Source organism: Brachyistius frenatus, unplaced genomic scaffold, assembly GCF_029030835.1.
Source record: "Brachyistius frenatus isolate BFR_SWC_R1_liver_20210118 unplaced genomic scaffold, ASM2903083v1 Contig_12, whole genome shotgun sequence".
Classification (NCBI taxonomy): domain Eukaryota; kingdom Metazoa; phylum Chordata; class Actinopteri; family Embiotocidae; genus Brachyistius; species Brachyistius frenatus.
In genome coordinates this window covers 6,294,620-6,312,778 of record NW_027210611.1, presented here as the reverse complement: position 1 = coordinate 6,312,778, position 18,159 = coordinate 6,294,620, and the positions used below count along the sequence as shown (strand labels likewise).

General features: G+C 41.7%; 1 protein-coding gene across 4 annotated transcripts in view; it reads right to left on the bottom strand.

The window, feature by feature from the left end:
• LOC138617436 (receptor-type tyrosine-protein phosphatase mu-like) overlaps positions 1-18,159 on the bottom strand; it is a 160,025-nt gene that overhangs the window by 86,882 nt on the left and 54,984 nt on the right. For all 4 annotated transcript variants that reach the window (XM_069692471.1, XM_069692473.1, XM_069692472.1 and 1 more), the window contains exons 5-7: positions 17,633-17,748; positions 15,520-15,694; positions 8,742-9,035 (exon numbers count right to left, since the gene is read on the bottom strand). In XM_069692471.1, coding sequence (XP_069548572.1) covers positions 8,742-9,035; positions 15,520-15,694; positions 17,633-17,748 — 585 coding nt within the window. The remainder of the gene's footprint in view (positions 1-8,741; positions 9,036-15,519; positions 15,695-17,632; positions 17,749-18,159) is intronic.

Here is an 18,159-nt window from a genome sequence, read left to right as displayed (position 1 = left end):
CCCAGATGGCCCGTACATCCGTCGTCATTTGTCGCCAAAAAAACCTGCACATGTCGCGCTCAACTCTGGGTGTTACCCACAGTGTAAATCAAAGTGAAATGCTTGACTTTGCGAAATGCCTGTCGCGTTTTCTGAGCCACCTACTTAGGAGATATATGAGATTCAACATCTAGCTATGCAGGCAGGGGAATACAGGGGATAAATCGCAGCCTTCCTGACATGCATGTCCTTTAGTTTAGGAGGAGACGCTGAACTGTTCTTGAGTTAAGAGTTATACAACCAGACTGAATGAGTGCTTGTTGGACGCCTAGGAAGGGGGAAAGGGGCATCTATAATTCAGCAAAAGGACGGAGAAAATCTGTGACAAAAATTACAGCAGATAGACCATGAATAATTAAACACGGAGAATAGAAACATTTAAAGACCTTGAGAGGCGTTTCAGTTCAAATTTAAAAACAGCAGAAAAAAAAGGATCTCGCCAAGCCTGACTAAACTACTGCTGTTTATCGTTCTCTTGAGGCTTACGAGTGGAGGTTACAAACAAATTCAATGATAATTGTTTATGAGCTGAAGAAGCAGCTCCAGAGCAAAAAAGGGACTAAGTTTATGAGGATGTCACCAGAGTATCATTTGCGCACATCTGCTCTGAGACTCTCAGTTCCTTCCTGTTTGGGGAATAGATGGAGTGATGGAGGTAAGAGAAATAATAATAATGAAACAGCTATAAATGCAGAGACTCTCACAAGCCCTTTCCTTTCCAATAGCAGTTGTTTGAAGACGTGTCCTTGAGAGGAACACAATTTGCCTTTTGCGGAACCAATATCATAGAACACAATTCGCCATTCTCCTTCCAACTGCCTGTGATAAAAAGACTTTTATTGTGGTCCTCCTATAACCTTCCTGCACACCACAAACTCAATCTACCCTGTTTTCTCTGACAAAAGAGCACACATTCAAGAGGCCTCAAACCAAGGCTTTTCATCCACCTTCCCATAAACAACATATAAACCCTATAGGTCACATGACTCGCAGCTATTGTGGGTGACAAACCAGACCAGTGTTATCTGAGATGGTGAGGTGAAGTGGTTTTCTATTCATGGCTCAAGGCAACAATGGTGTTAATTAGACACATTCCTTGCAAACAATTTCCTTTCCTTTGAGCGACAGGGGTTAGATTTAGCTGAAGCAATCTGCCCTGTAAAACTGCACGGAGCTGTGGAAGGAAACAAGGCGGAGATCACTAGCAAACCAAGCATCACTAAGTCCAACAGCCTCCTTCGTTGAGTCCAAATAAAAGAAAAGAAGTCTGCTGGACACTGAAAAACGAACCGATGGTTTCTGTCCGTCAGGACAATATATTTTCCCGCCATAACTGTGTGCTTTTACCCCGGGCGCTCTGATTTCTTCCCACAGTCCAAAGACATGCGTGTTAGGTTATTTGGCGATTCTAAAATGACAGTAAGTGTAAATATGCCCTGTGATGGACTGGCAAACAAATGTACCCTGCCTTTAACCAAAGTCAGGTGGGATAGGTCCCAGTCCCCCTCTGACCCTTTAAAGCTGGTAACCCCCCTAAATGTTGGAAACCCTTGAATGTTGCAGTGTCCGAAACTACACTCGTAGCACTTGGACACCTTCATTTTGCCAAAGTAGCTCTCAGAGGCAAAAAGGTTGGAGACCCTCGCTGTAGAGGATAACGCGGATAGAGATAATGGATGGATGGATGTCAACCACTGAATAACAACCTCAGTAAATTCTTTGTTCATGTATACTTTATGTATAGCTGCTTAATACTGGAGTGCCTCAGTTGTTAAATAAATTTATAGGCATTAACTTGTAATTCAACTGTTTCTGTCCTGTTGTGAGGATTGTTGAGGTTTGAGGAAATTCCCTCTCGAGATATTGCGTTCACAAGAATGGGATACAGGTACGATCAAAGTGACCTGGAATTTAGTTATTTTGCCCCTCCTCCCCCCCAAAAAAAAAAAAAAAAGATCTGACCAGTTCCTCCTTGGGAGCATGTTAATATTTGTGCAGAGTTTGAAGAACTTCCCTCAAAGCGGTCTCGAGAAAAGGCCTGAAAAAACTGAAAAACACAATGCCTCCTACCAAGATTGTCACTTGCATGCCGGAATATAAAATAGCAGTTATAGCTGACATATCTTCAGTCTCATTTTGTTTAAAAAAAAAATGTAAAGGTTTTCTTAGACAAGATTTGGCAAGGCAGAATATACTGACTCAGTTAAGTATGACTGGAAATAATCTAAGCTCACAGAGCTAATGTGATTACAGCCAACAACAGCACCCCCTACATTGAAAACTACACACATTTTTAGGAAATGTGTGTTGTCACCCAGTATTTCTGTCCTTGGACTTACTGACAGCTATGCAGCATTCCTCTATTTCTTAATTTTTTTTTTAAACGTACACTTTCAGAGAATATACAAGGACTTAAGTAGTTCTTCTTGAAAGAAAGGTCACGCACACCTTTGCTATTACCACATCTGGACATCAGTAAACTCTGACCTGTGAATTTGCTTCAATTGGCAAGAAGTTGCACCAAACCGAAAAAAAACTAGTTGAATGCTTGACGACACTTATCATAACTGCCGAGACCTAACTGCCCTCAGGCCAGGTCATTAAATGTTCTTGTCTATCAGAATGAATGGTTTCTTGACATATTAACTATACACTGAAAAAAAGGGGCTTTTTATACTGTGGATTGCACTTTTCAAAGCCCTCTTTGGCAGCTGAACAATTGTAGAAAAAAAAGAGGAATAACATTAACATAAATCCGTTTTACCATTACTCATTACTTTGTCAGGATTAAAAGAGAGGATGGTGAAAGAAAAGTTAGATTTTTCGTGTTGTGGAACCAACACACGGTTAACTGTACAAGCAAGAGCTTGTGTGCGACTCACAAGCTTTTCAAGGTCGAGGCAGCGGTGGTATTCTTTAGATATGATTTTTCTGTGTATAATACAGATATTCAGAGGTTCGCTTTCATAATCTAATTCAGGCATCTCATTCAAACAAGAATCATTTGTTCGCGAAACACTGCTCCAACGCTGGTTACGAGCAAAATGTATTTTCTATGAAATACTTTGTCCAGAAGAATACCTTAATGAAGAACTCAAACTATGGTGAATATTCCACACAAAGTTGCATTCCCTAACCATAGTTGACTGCTAACCCTTAGTGCAAGTGGGTCTGTTAATATTTATATCGAGTACAGACACTACAGCTTCTGTTCATTGTATATATTTAAAAAGTAAAGGGATTCACATGCTAAAAACTAACTTTCTTCTGACTTGTCTACAGGAAGAGCCGAATTTTCTTACCAAGCACCACCTTTTATTTAATTTTAAGGGACGTTTTTTTTTTTAGCAGTAAAACTTAATACAGAAAGATTTTACCAAGCAGGAGGTAGCGTCTAAGCGAAGCCAGTGGCGAGCTGAATTGGAAATGTTGTCATTTTCAGAGAAAATTTGTACTTAAACTGAAAAGTCCTTGCTCTAATTTATTAATTTTTTAATTTAAAGCTTCTGACGCACATTCAAACAGAGAAACAAACTCCAAGCATTTGTAAGACCACTGTAAATGTAAATGTATAAATCTACAAGTTTACAGGACCTCTTGTGCATCTTGTTCCTTTAAATTTATGCATGCAGGCTTGAAATGTTATTTTCTTCCCCCTTGGCATTTTAGAAAGCCGCTTTTTACTCAATGTATATGACATGTTTATTTCGTATACGGCCAGCTTCACTGAGTGTGGATGCCCGAGTACCTATAGGCTCAAGTGTTTTCATTTTTACATGCAATAATAATCTTTTTCTTCACCCTGTGTATATAGCTTGTGGGTTATGTGTATTTTTTTTCACAGGTCTTTATTTTCAAAAATCTTTTACTTGACAGGACACCACTGGCCCTGCAAATGTATGAATGGACAGATTTATCATTAAGTTGAGTTTAATAAACACTTGTTAAAACAAAGCTAAATTTTCAAAAAAAACCACAATAGCATGGATTACTTTTGTACAATTAGTGTCAAACCTTAAATATGACATCAAGAGAAGCGAAATAAACACGATTTTCTGAAATGTACGTTCACACTTTTCCCTCAATTTGTTATTGTACTTGGAAAATAAAGCAATTCTACCACTACCACCCTTTTCATGTTGCCAGACTGGCACCATTTTCCATTTGCATTATAACAGACATGGTCTTTCACAAATTAACCAGGAGGCAAAATGCAAATAACCAACCTTGGTGTGGGTGAGCAGAATTATGCAGCTCCTCCCCACTCTCCACTAGTACAAATGAATGTTTAAGCGAGGGCTGATCCCTGATTAACGCAGATTCCCCTGTGTTTAATAGCACTCAGTGCAACAGAATGGCAAAGTAAAAACAAACAGATGAGACTACTCCCACGTGGTACCAGAGCGCAGATGGAGAGAACTTATAGATGGAGATGTGGAGTTGGCAGAGCCGGGAGTCTGAGCAGGTGTTTGGACCCAGCATGGACATCGTGTACTGCCATTTTTAAAGCGCCCGAGAGCCAGCGGGACAGCGGAGGCCACGGGGTGGAGATGAGACACACAGGACAGACTGTGACAGACTGTTCCTCCACCATGGTGATGAGTATGAAATTATATCTGCTGTATCCTGACAAATGCTGTTTGGAAAAACTTGCAACGAGGAGACTTTATTATATTACACGAGAAGGTGGGCTCACGGATCTCCAATAATCACGTTAAAGAACACCTTCTCGTGTAATATTGCGATTATACAACAAGTTACCAACTAAATCAAATATGTAATCAAAATGTGTTAATATTGTGGGCCAATTCACTCTCACAACATGTTTCCATGGCAATACATGGGATATGACTAAGAACGGGAAAACAATCAGTCACGTCAGTAGACTCTTCTGTAACTTATCTACTGTTTACTACTCCAGCAAGAAGGCCGGCCCTTAGTAACGACCTAGCAACAGACGGCTTCTAGTCCCTTTTATTGCTTTCTAGACATAGTTTCCCAAACTGAATAGATACATCACACAGAAACACAAAACTGGTTAGTTAGCTCAGCCTTGTTGTAACCAAGATATTTGCTGAAAACGCCATCCATGGGACCCCATATTTTTAAGATAGGAGCCCCATGTGACCCACTCACCAGACTGATCAAGTCATGCTGTTGTATAACCTGGTTCAATCTCTTCCAAATGGTTCTAAAATAATTATGAGAGTTCATTAATCTAGATATAGTTTAGGTAACGGTCATCAGCAGATCATTATGAGGACTAAAGTCTTCCCAATGTGTCTTAACTCAAAGTCCCTGCTTTGAGTTGTGGTATATACTTTTCCACACAGATCTCAGCTACAACTCAGACTGCAGACGAGTTGTTGTTGTTTAAGGTTTGCTCGTCTGCGTTCCTAGTGTGGGCTGGAAATGGTCTCTCTGTCAGATGCTCGCTGTAATGTTGTTGAAATGCGGGGCACCATGCTGTGATTCCAGGGCATCACCTGATAACACAGTGTCTTCTTTCAAGTAGCAATTAGAGTGGAGGACACTCCAGTGTGGTAAATAACTTCCACACAAACACAAATTTCACACGGAATGAGAGCGCAGTTACCGAATACTCTTCTCTTTCAGCTCCAAAAATGTTGGCCAGCAGGGGGAAGAAAGAGGGGGGGGACAAATGTTAACAAGTCGTGAAATTCAACGTCAATGGTCCGAAGACGGGGGAGATATGCAAAAAGCAAAAATGTTGTTTGAATTGGTCTGCGAAGCCTTGAAACTCACAAATAACCCCCTAGAGAAATCACAGAACCTTGGAGAAGACATTCTTTTGTTGTGCCGAGTAATGGAAGTGCTTCATGGGAAAGAAAACCTTTCAAGGCTGCCCTTTTCTTTCCTCCTGTCGCCGAGTTGAATTGGTGGCGTCCTTGCATTATGCATTCTCCGTTTTACAGAAGATTGAATTAAAACATCCTTTGTCATCAGAAACATTGCTCATTCTGCAAAGTGACCAAAGCATGGCTGTGAATAATTACGTGAGAGACGGTACCTTAAAGTGTCCACAGATTTTCATTAGCGCCTCCAGACAGGGGCGCAGGGACAAGGGGGAGTGAGTCTCCAGGCCTGTCTGTATCAACAGTGATGTATCACACGGCCCTGTGAGTCTTAACCGTTCAATTAGGAGCGCTGCTGACGCCCGGGCCTGTCAGTGGGGAAGATCAGCAGAGAGCCGGACAAGATCAAGAGCCGCTTCCTCAAACACACTTCAGGAGCCGGGGCCATCCATCTCCCCGACTGTGACCGGCGGGGTGGCCAGAGGGGGCAAGACCCCCCGCAGAAACCCGGCCTATAGCTCGGGAGGGCTGCGCAGGTAAAGGCCCATTCATCCCTATCAACCAGACTCAAAATGAATGAGCTCGTGACCTTCACAGTGGGGAGAGGTGGGGTACACCCCTGCTGGAGAGGGGAGAAAAAAAACTCATTTTCATCAGCGTTTCCTCTGGACACCAAACAGCATTAGCCGAGGAAAAGTGCTGAGGCTACGTTTGTTTTGTTCCTCGAGTTGGCATCGGAGTCCGGCGAGGGAATTTAGCTGGTTAATGTTGTGAGAAGGGCAATTTGCACAATATCATCAGGCCTTCTCAAAGTGTTTATGTACATGTTTGAGTTTGAATGCCCACAGTACAGCGGCGATAAAACGATCCAAAATTTACGGCGCCACTACGCTTCACACGATATCAATCTGTGTTGCTGATGTATTAAGAAGCTCGCAGGGTGTTTGGAATGAGAATTAAGCAGAATAAACATGTAGTTATAAAGTTAACCATGTGCTTGGGCAGTTTTTCAGCTCTGTAGCCGGGGACAACTATAAATCACATCACTTCTCTGACCCACTTCAAACAGAAAGGCAAGTTGAAAGCCTTTACTTGTATTGCTTCATTGGCTAACAGATTTTTTTTTTTTTTCTGCTGTGCTTAAAAACTATTCAACTCTTCGATTGTTCCAGGTACTCAATGCAGAATACATTTACTTCGAAAAGAAGACCGTTTACATCCAAATGATAAAAACAAATCTTACTGATAATTTATAGGTGGGAACAATAAGAACACAAAGGGCTTTGTCTACAACAGAAAAATAATTACCAAGTAAATTGGCAGTGATGTATGCTGGGCAATTGTGGGATCCAGTTATTTACTTCAAATGCAATGAGGCTTTAGAGTAAACAAATGGGGCTTTACCAACAATGGAGCCCTGATGGCTATTTATTGTACGCTGGGGGTGCATTAAAAAAAAAATAGAAATCTTTTTTTTTAATATTTTGTTTGTAGAAGTAAATCAGGTACAGTACAAACTCAACAGGCTGACAGGAATAATAATGAAATAATGGACTGCTTTGACCACTCTTATTACTGTTGCAATTTCCAGTATCTCGTTCTCTATTTAATCAAATGGGGCACATTTGTTCTTTGTTGTATCAGACAGTCGTTGTGTGGCCGATGAAAGTGGACCTATTTTTTTTCCCCCCCAGTTGTTAGCGCTCTTAGCTGTGATAGATGTTATCCTTATTTTCAGATGCTGAACACCTGTTGGCTCTTGGTGGTAGCTTACTCACAAACTGAACCATTCACAATCAGCAGGCAGCAGAGGTTTTTAGGCATTAAACAGCCCTTTCTGATAGGGAACTAAAGCTGTTATATCGCTGTATTTAAAGACTCCTCGAACAAAAACTGTATTTTACCTCTCAGAACACAGAAGTTAACTGTTCTAGCGATGCGGCGATCAATTTGTTTGTGTTTTTGTGTGACTTTGATGTTAGTTTGGATCCAAACTACCATGTTAAAAACAAAAAAATGAAGGGAATTAGGGAATATCCTAGCAAAGCCCAAATTTGAATCCCATTTAAATGTTGTGGGGGAATTTAAAATGGGCAATACCAGCAATGAAAACCCTCAAACATCTTGCAACTTGAAGGGATTTTGCATGGAAGAGTGGTCAAAAATGTCTTCAAGGGGATGTCAAAGAGTGGTGGGCAATTATGCAAAAACGCTACAAGAGGAAAATACTAGCAGAAGAATTTTACATCTATTTATATTTTTGTTGGGAAAAAAAAGTTGAGCACCTACAGCACCTCATCTGTAGGCATTGTTTTAAAGAGGATCAAATGTTTGTCTCATGATGATGATTCATCTCACTCAATCAGAGTTTTGGCTTTAGGATTTCATCGTTATGTGAGTATTTATGATACACAAGAGACACATTTAGCTTATTTGCGTGACACTATAAAACAACACTTTGTATCATTGTAAATAATTGGTGGCGGCACAGTGGTGCAGTGGTTGGCATTGTCGCCTCACAGCAAAAAGGTTCGGGTTTCGAATCCGGGCCTTTCTGTGTGGAGTTTGCATGTTCTCCCTGTGCCTGCGTGGGTTCTCTCTGGGTACTCTGGCTTCCTCCCACCATCCAAAGACATGCACCTCAGGTTAATTGGTGATTCTACAAATTGCCCTTAGGTGTGAATGAGAGCGTGAATGGTCTTTGTTTCCGTCTGTCTATAAATGTCGGCCCTGTGATAGACTGGCGACCTGTCCAGGGTGGACCCTGCCTTCGCCCAATGTGAGCTGGGATAGGCTCCAGCCCCCCGTGACCCTGTTCAGGATAAAGCGGGTATAGATGATGGATGGATGGATGGATGTAAATAATTGTATTTTTTTTTTACTCACCTGCACATTTGGTCCTGGCCCTCAGAGGCGGTCCGGGAGCTCCGGTTCCTCCCTCCAGAGGTCTGGTCAGCAGGACACTGATCTCGTATTCGGTGTCTGGGTCCAAGTGGCCGATCTTGTGTGTGGTCTTGTCTACGGGCTGCAGGTCATACATGGTGCCCGACACAGTGCGGTATTCCACCTCCCGGTCAATTATCGGACCGTCCCCGTTGATGGAGTTGGCGTTCAGCTGGATCCAAAGGTAGGTGGCGCCTACAGCAGTCAGCTGCGGTGGTGCAATAGGCACCGGGGGCTCTGGGGATACAAGATGTTTTTATTGACATTCAATATCTATTAAATGGCAGAAAGTCTTCACAATACAGACAACAATTATATATTTTTTTAGTTTTTGTAAAAAAGCATTGACATTTTCACACAAAAAAATGGATACTTAAAAGCAAACGAGATGCCTAAAATCAATGTTTTCTTGTAAACAATCAACCACATCAAAATTCTCCTGAAGCACGTAAAAAATATCTTCATGTTTTTCAATAATCGAGGTATTTAACAAGAGCAATGTTGCAATCAATAGTTCCTGCTTGATGAATGGAATATCTCATCATCAGTTGTGCACTGAATGAGTCATGTAATCGCTCACATTTTGAAAGAGATGGAACTTTGAACAGAGGTGTAAATAAAGTTACCCAGACCTTGGCAAATGTAGCTCACATTGAACATTGTATTGATTTTAATCAGTGTACTTCAATGGAAAAGCCTCTGGTAATTGACAACTACTATAGCTGTCATCTCGCTTGTCTGATTGAGGAGCTGGTTTAATCTCTCAATTTATGACTGTTGGAGAATTTTGTACATGTATTTCAAGTGAAAAAGGACTGATGGGGAAGCTTAAAACACAACTTCCACCGAATATTAACTGCAGTCGGTTAATTATTCCTTCTGCTACAGTTAGTCGGTATGTATGGGTAATAACTAATTAAACGTTTTTACATAATATAAGTGCTAATAAAACAACAACAACAAATAAATGCAGTTATGTACTTCTGCATGAGATACAGTAAGTACGTGTAGCATCCACCCCGTGATGCGTGTGCAAATTCTTCTCATGAAAAAGTTACTCTGCGTTCTTGAAATTTGATTTAAAGTGAATTTAAAGACAACAGGCCCGCAGTGGTGGAGGATAATTTCAGATCTTTCCCTGAAGCAAAAGTATAAAAAGTAACAAATTAAAGTCCTGCATTGAAATAATTACTACAGTAAAAGTATGCAGTATCAATACTTTTTACTAGAAGAGTAAAAGCACTGTATGCAGAAATACGGCCCATGCAAGAACAGGAAATTGTGTCACAATCCGGCAAATAATTGCAAGTTTAGTCAATCAGTTTCACCCATTTTTATCCCTCCGCAACATTGTTAAAATATTGTCCAAGTGGCAGGAATTGTATTTTTATATCAAACTTTGAATACATCTCACATCAGAATTGTGCTTGGGCCTTTCAAAGTGAAAGACCTTCACACAAAGTTAATTAAAAGGTACACAATTACAGGCTTATTTAAAATGTTAAGGACACTTGATATTTCCACTGTCGTTATTGAACAAATATCTAAAGAAATTAAAGACAAAACTAACACCATAATAATCCAGAATAGATATTTTTGTCTGTTTGGATTGTCGGAGAAAAAAAAAAGAAAAGAAAAAAAAAACCTTGGGGAAAAAGTTCTTCAATACAAGTTTTATCCCATTCAGCAAAATATGGAGTTCAATGACAACCTTGAAGATTACCTTTTCTCAGTTATGTCACCACTGTTTGTTTAATCTTGCTTAAACCTTGTGCCATTTCTAGTTTAATGAGGCTTCTCGAAATGCCACACAAGTTATTTCAACTGTGGGGTATTTTCAGGACTGAATTATCATAAAACCAGGTCAGGTTACGTTTCAGTAAAACTTGAGGAATTGTTAAGGGAAACTTCCGAGGTCTGCAATAATAGTTTTTTTGTTTTCACAGTTTTTAAGTCACCTTTGACAAAAATGCATATCCTGAAGAAAGTTATGTATTTTTATAACATAAAAACTATATATTCTTTTAAAATCTATGTGCCATTTTGGTTTAAATGACCTGTTAAATATACAGAAAACAAAACAAATTCACCTCCACCATCACACCATTATGTATTTCATGCTTTGAAAACAGTCTCCCGGTGCAAACAAAAACCTGCCACAGTCAACAAAGAGCTCTGACCCACAGCTAAGGAATTGCTCAGGAATCTCCCTCTGTCACATACTACAATAGTTAAGTGTGCCGGCGGCCACAGTGAGTAGCTCTAATGAGCACACACGTAACAGAATAATGGCATTAGTCGCCCGGCTGCTTCTCATGGAGTTGTCATGGTGAGGGAGAAGTCCCCTTGCAAATGAGGAGCAGGCCGAGGTGTCCGACAGAGAGTTGGAGGCTCGTCCCTCAGCAGATGGTTACCCTATGGTGAACCTCCGTCGCAGGTCCCTAAACTCCAGCTAATCCAAAGCCTTCAGTGTTGCCGTCAAATATCACCTAAAGCGAACCAGCTAATCCACCAGGGCGCCTTCTACACTTCCACGCGGGGCATTAGTCCGAACTGATAGTCTGCCAGACAGGAAAACGAGGTAACCCATAATCGGGGTTCAACCATTGGGTTGTTTTGATGGTCTCTTAGGGTCTTTTGTTATGTCTTAAAAGGGGTTTAACTGCATTAAGTGGCTGTATGCGTAGATTCATTTAAGTATCAGAAAACATCACAACATCATCCCTCACAAAAAAAGTTTGATGTCATAGACAAAAATATTGGTTTTTAATCATTTAAAACATCAAATGAAACAAAGAGCCGAGATGTTAAGCTATTCGGTCTTTGGATTATAACACCAGGTATAATTAATCTTATTCATAATAAGTATCTTTCGTCATTAAAGACCCAAATTAAAAGCAAAAATTGCCGACACTCATTCTTCACTAACACCTGGTGATGCACTGGACCAAATGGCCCTCAAAATATGACAACGCTTTCCCGCTGCTGACTCAGTCATGACTGGTTCACACAGGCCGCAGAATTTAACCAACTAAATGGTTCATAAAAACAATTTAATTTATGATACTGCATCAAGCAAGAGCTTCTCAGTCATCCAATCAATCCTTAGTCTCTGCGGAGAACGTGCTTTTCATATGCGCTGCAGTGGATGGACGCCACCGCGGCCATTCAATCCAATTTTGTTGCTGTTATCACTTGAGACCATTGCTGCAACAGCACGACTAAGCAGCATGATGTATTACAGCAATGAGCATTTCATTTAACTTTGAAAAGTTACTGCTTGACAAAAGCAACAGCAGCTTATGGTGATGAAATAATTCCTGTAGGTGCAGTAATCCTCTGTTCAACAGCCACAGCAGATGCATTGAAAATAAAGGATTACCGGTGTGAAATGCACTGAAGTGCTGGAACACTTCAGGATATTAACTACTCGTTGGTTTAAAGCCTAGCACGGCGGTTTGGCAGCGTCGGAGGCCGCGGAAAGGTCTTCCGACTGAGCTCCGCGCTAGCTGGAAACGGGCGACGGTGCGCAGATGACAGCGCCGACCGTTACGCGAGGGTCAGTGAGCAGCTGTTGCCATGATGTTGACCAGACAGGCAAACGGCCTGGCGACAGCTGCTTCTTCCTCCACCACAGCACCTGCCCGCCTGCTGGACCGCAATCACACGAATGCACACATATGCAGCAAAAAAACACACAAAAAAACGCTCGCACATGGCATGCACATGGACCCACAGACATACCGTAGTAAGAACTACTATAGTAAGACGGCAACTGACGGTTATTTTCACCATCAAGTGAAGTGAGGTCTATTTTTAAATTCATCTTTTATATGGGCCAGCAAAGTTTCCAAGAACTGCCACCTCAATGACTTAACCCTTGAAACCCTGGGCTATTTCCAAGGTAATTCCACTACCTTCACTTTTAAGCTCATATCTCGTCGTTATAGGGGCTAACCGTTCATGCTACGTCTTGGGTTTTTTTTCAGGGCAGTCTAGGCTATCCAGATCTTGTATCATTTATTTTGATAATACTTAGAGATTTTTTTTTTTTTATATTAGCCTTTATATCAAGGAAGAACATCTGTATTATGAAATTGTTATGTGTCTCACCAGAAAATATTGTCAATAGAGATATGTTTTTTTATAGTTGGGTTAGAGATTGTCTAGAATCTGGCAATATCTGAACCATGTTTGTCAGAAAGGGTAAATTATGATGTTTATTTTGATATGCAGTTACGTTACGAAGCGATCAGGACTTTGGGAATTATTCAGTTAAGAGTAGTCGGTGTGGAGATGGACGTAGCGCTTCATGCAAAGTGCACCAAAGATGCAACTTCAACTTCGACAATCTACACAACGCTTCACGACACAGACGAGACACCGATATTTCTGTAAAGCTTAAGTTGTGCAGTTTCATGGGATATGTGCTGCATCTTTCTGTGATGAAAACCTGCTGTGCTATTCAACGGACAAGAAGGGGTAGGAATTTGGTCGCAATTTGCGTCCATCTGGTTTTAACATTACTTGTTTGGCAAAACCAACCGTCTATAAACACCAAATATATTTAATTTACAAAAATAAAACTCAAAGGAAAGCAGCAAATTTGCAGCTGGAACCAGTGAATCTTTGACATTTTTGCGAAATCACTTAAATGATTAAACGGTTCTCTAAATTGTTAATTTTCTTTCTATTGACTCATCAGTTAATCAACTAATTGTTTCAGAGCTTCACATACATCACACACACACACACACACACACACACACACACACACGAATACAGACACATGCGCACACATCTTGCCACCTATTTGCCATTCACCACACGGGGAGCGATAATAAGAGCTGCCACTCTGCTCCGTTAGATTAGTTAGACCTCACCGTTTTTAAATCCTTCTTTCATTTGCGTGTTATTCCCACCGAGCCTCTCTTGTTAAGATGCAAGAGGTCCTCATTACGTTGTGTGCTTTCCTAATTGGGCTGCTGCGAGTAAAGAATTGATCCACTCCTGACATGAGGAGAGGTGGCCACGAGAAAATGACGAGCCCGACTGTCCGCCCTTTCGATTTTTCGGTGGCTGTTCTCATTAGACCCGACACGGCTGCACCTCGGCATCTTTGGAGTCGGTGGCGTGGAGCAGAATACCGTGTTAGAGCTCAACGAAATGCTTTGCGGGCTCCAGGTGATTTTAACCAGGCCGAGAAAGGAGCCAAGCTCTCGGACAGGGAGTAATTATCGTCCTTTCAAAACCACTGGCTGCACTACAGGAGAGCTCATCACGGGAGGGGGAGGGGGCAAGCCGCACGGCACTCGGGGAAATACATGCAGCGCACTTCCACCATAGGCACATAAATCTGACGGAACACTGGCATGAAAGGCAGAAGTGATTATCTGGGATAATCAAGCATTCACTCTCCTCATGTTGAAGGAAAAGGCAGTGTATGGTAATGAGGGTGGTGGTGGTGGTGGTGGTGGTGGTGGGGAGCCGGCGTTGGGACGGTAGCGGGCTCATAATCCACAGAATCGCTCCGTGGTCACTCCTCCAAAAAACGAGTCACGGACGCGGTGAATACACATTTAAGGAGGATTTACAACTCAGACACATTGCTAGGAGGGTTAAGCACTTGTTTTACGACTGCTACGATAAGAGGAGATATCAGCCTTTTTATGTGTGACACTTATAAAGTGTGAAAACGCCTCTTTTTCGCCCTCCGATGAGTTGGCTTATGTCAAAGTCATTGAGGTGTGAAATCTCTGTGGAATTTCAAAGTGGGATGAGCTGCAAGATTTGATACATGCCTATACAACCCAGCAAAATTACTGCATTTTAGATATTTATGACAAAGGCGCTTTACACTTAACTGGTTTATCCTGTGCGACAAAATACATCCCGAACACACCGAAGGCAGCGATCAGCAAAAGTATTGCCGTCGAGTGTGTGAAGCGTGAGGACGTGCGGGTGATTGTCTTGCTGAATTTATGCACGAGTGTGGTTTTGAGTGCCTCCAGTGTGTCAGTAAATTTTCCTTGAGTACACCGCTGAAACCCACTGATACACTCGGGCAGAGAGACTTTATCTCCCTGTACACTCTTACACTGTGTCTGGGCACAGCCATTCTCGCATGATTGACAGACCTCGATCTGGACAGCCAGGATTAAACCTATCAATCACATAAAGCTTGGAGACAAAAAAAAAAAAAAAAAGGAGAGGGGGAAAAAGAAAAAAAAAAATCGGGGCAGTAAATTCAATTGAGAGCACGGAGAAAATTGAGGTGAAGAAATATAGAAGGCCATTACCGGGCTATAGGGCTGTGAGAAAGAGAGGCCTTGCAGGATTTAGTTTCGGACGACTCCATAAATTCATATCAAATGACTGCAGGAGTGAAATATCAGTGAGGTTACTGTAAACCCTGCTGCCTATTGCCTTTGTGATCTTTTAGGTGGAATTGTGCTTAGTCAAGGACAGCCTTTTACAGGGGCAGTATTAAAGTCCTCCGGATAACAAATCAACATAAAAAGCTTGTATTTTTAGTACGGCCTCAGAGGACGTTTTCATCTACAAACATGCAGCACTTCCTGTTTATCTCCGGTTAACTTTACTGAACGCATGGAGGTCACGAGGATGGGGGGAGAAAAAAAAAACATTCCAGCTTTCAGTGCCGTTTTCATTTAAATGGGCCCATGTTTGTGTTTGTCTCGGCTTTGGGACAAATACTCACGTTTTATGGTTAGTTCTCCATAATTGGACACTCCAACCCCTTTGTCTGAGTGGACAATGCAGCGGTAGCGGCCTGAGTCGCCCTTGGTTGTGTTCTCCACGTCGAAAGTGCCTATGAAGCGGCGGTTGTTCCAAGGTTTAGTGGCTTTCATCGGGGCCTCCCGTCCACCGATGCCCTGTTTTGGAACGGAGACAAACACACGAGTGAACCTCCAAAATGGGAAAGGTTTAATAAGCAAAGTGGCCCGACCTTGTGGGTTTCACAAACTCTGGTGGAGTGTGCTTGTTGTCTGCTCTTGTGCGTGTTTGTTTGTGTCCTACCATTCCCATCGGTGGCTGATTGTAGGAATACATTTATCACGGCGGAGTGCACGCGCACACACACACAGGCACACAGTGGGCTCTCCCCAGCTGTCACCCCTCACAGCAGGCAGATGGGGGACATTTGTTCATTAGAAATATTTCTTCATTACTGTCATCGGGGGACTTCACTTAATGTTTGTTTTCCAGCTCCTGTGCTAATGAGGACGTGTTTGTTAAAATGATGGAGTACCTGGCAGAGGACCTTTACTCGGCGTCATGCTCCCACTGATCACACGTGTGACAGTGTGCTTAGCAGCGGAGCCAGCAGGGTTATGTCTGCCAGATGCACTACCTTCGCCGCTCAGAACAAGGTCAATTCAAGACTGCTGCGCGGCTCAGCTGTGCCGGATATAGTACACGGTATCCACAGAGCCAACATCTATATAGGTTAAGACCATACTGCGGTGATCTAAAACCACTGCGATCCCCTGCCTTCCAGATGCAGAGGCCTCTGGAAAAATCTGGCGAGCAGGTGAAATCGCGAACACAAAATAAAACAAAGAGTGAATGCTTTCAGCTTGAAGCAACTTTTTAAAAGTGGTTGTGTGGTTGACAACCAGCTGTGGTTCTTACATTTAAAAAAAATATATATTTAAAATGTTTTATGTAGGTTTAAAACACGAAGGTACAATGTTATCAGAAGAAATAAATATGACCATACCGCCCTTCTTTTTTACTTGTTATTTTATCCTTGCAGTGCAAAGTGCATTAATGTGCTTCCACAAAGATGAAAGTTTGACTTTTATTTGTAGCAAAGTAAGTTCAACACGTGCCGTGTTCCAAATGGTGTACTTGTGAACTAACACTCACTATTTTGAGTCCAGTAGAGAAACATGCAGTGCACCACAAGTACTTATGCATTCAAAACTGTCCAAAAAAAAATTGTATGAAACGCTGGAGACCTTCCACCCTGAACAGTCGCTATCTTGGCGATGTAGATGAAGGGCAGGGCCACCGATGTAAAACATGTTCAGAAATAAACGAAGGCTTCTGAGAAAGCTGCAGCTGTTCCTGAACACCAAACAAAAGCGGGGTTTTTTTTTTTTTCGCTTCTGCTGCTGGACAGAAGCCATCAGTGTGTTTGTTGAGTGTGTTAAACGGAGGGCACGAAAACATGTTGATTTCTGGATAAAATACTTAAAGCAGCAGATATTTTGGCGGGTGGTGTAGTGTACTAAGGGAAGTTTGTCATTAGGAATACAGTAATGGTTAGTTTCACTTTAACAGTTAACACAGTTTAAAACATAATTACAGTTATAACTACCTTGCAAACTGATTAAAGGTTGTTGTTAAAGTGCTAACCAGATGTCTGAAGACTGCGGCTCCTTCTTCCTCCCGTTTCTACCACACTTCTCCCTCTTACCCAGCCATTTGGATGCAAATAATGTGATTTTTTTCCAACAAGAAATGTGTCGGTGTTGACTGTACCATGGGTTAATTTTTGGTTTGAATGGCTTGTCAGTTCATATTTAATTCAAAATGTTGTTAAAAAGGCTGTTTCACGTTTAATCCTGTTCTGATTTCATTTTTATTCATGCATTTATCCTGATTGTTTGGAAAACATGCTACAGTATATTTTAAAGAAAGCCTTGTAAGTCTGATTTCAGAGACGAAGATTTACTTTTCAGATGGCCGGTCTGTTCAGTTAATAGACATGAATTTCCAAAGGGGGCTGAGTTCTAATACTAATTCCTTACTCTGATCTAGTGTCTGATGTCGAGTGTAAGAAACAGGATAAAAACCTCTCTCACCTGAAGCCAGAGGCGGAAGTTGTCTCTCTTGCGTCCGTTGACGGTGCAGTGAAACGATGCAGTCTGTCCAGCGTTGACCTCCACTCCCTTTATGGTCAGGAAATGAGGAGTATTCACTGGTGGGGGGGGGGGAGGAAAATGTTTATATAAGAGGATATCAAGATTACTTTCTTAAAATGGGTTTACATTTTATGAGAATTATTTGCCAGAACCGGCCACTAGAATAGCCACTCATTGTCTGCACCAGGACCAAGCGGCAACCAACAAGTCCCACCCACCGACAGGCGTAACCCTGAACCACAGGCCTGTCAATCAATCAGACACGACCCCAAAAACACAGCTTTTTGAAGCTTATTTTCTAATTAATGACGGATTATTTTCAGATGGACCACCAGAAAACTGATAAGAAGGAGTGACTTTAGCTAACAACACCGATAACTCGCGGAGAAATTTTATTGACCGAGCATTTTATAAGACTAGTTTAATGGGAGTTTATGGAGCTGAAGGCTTTTTGGAGCCAACCTCTA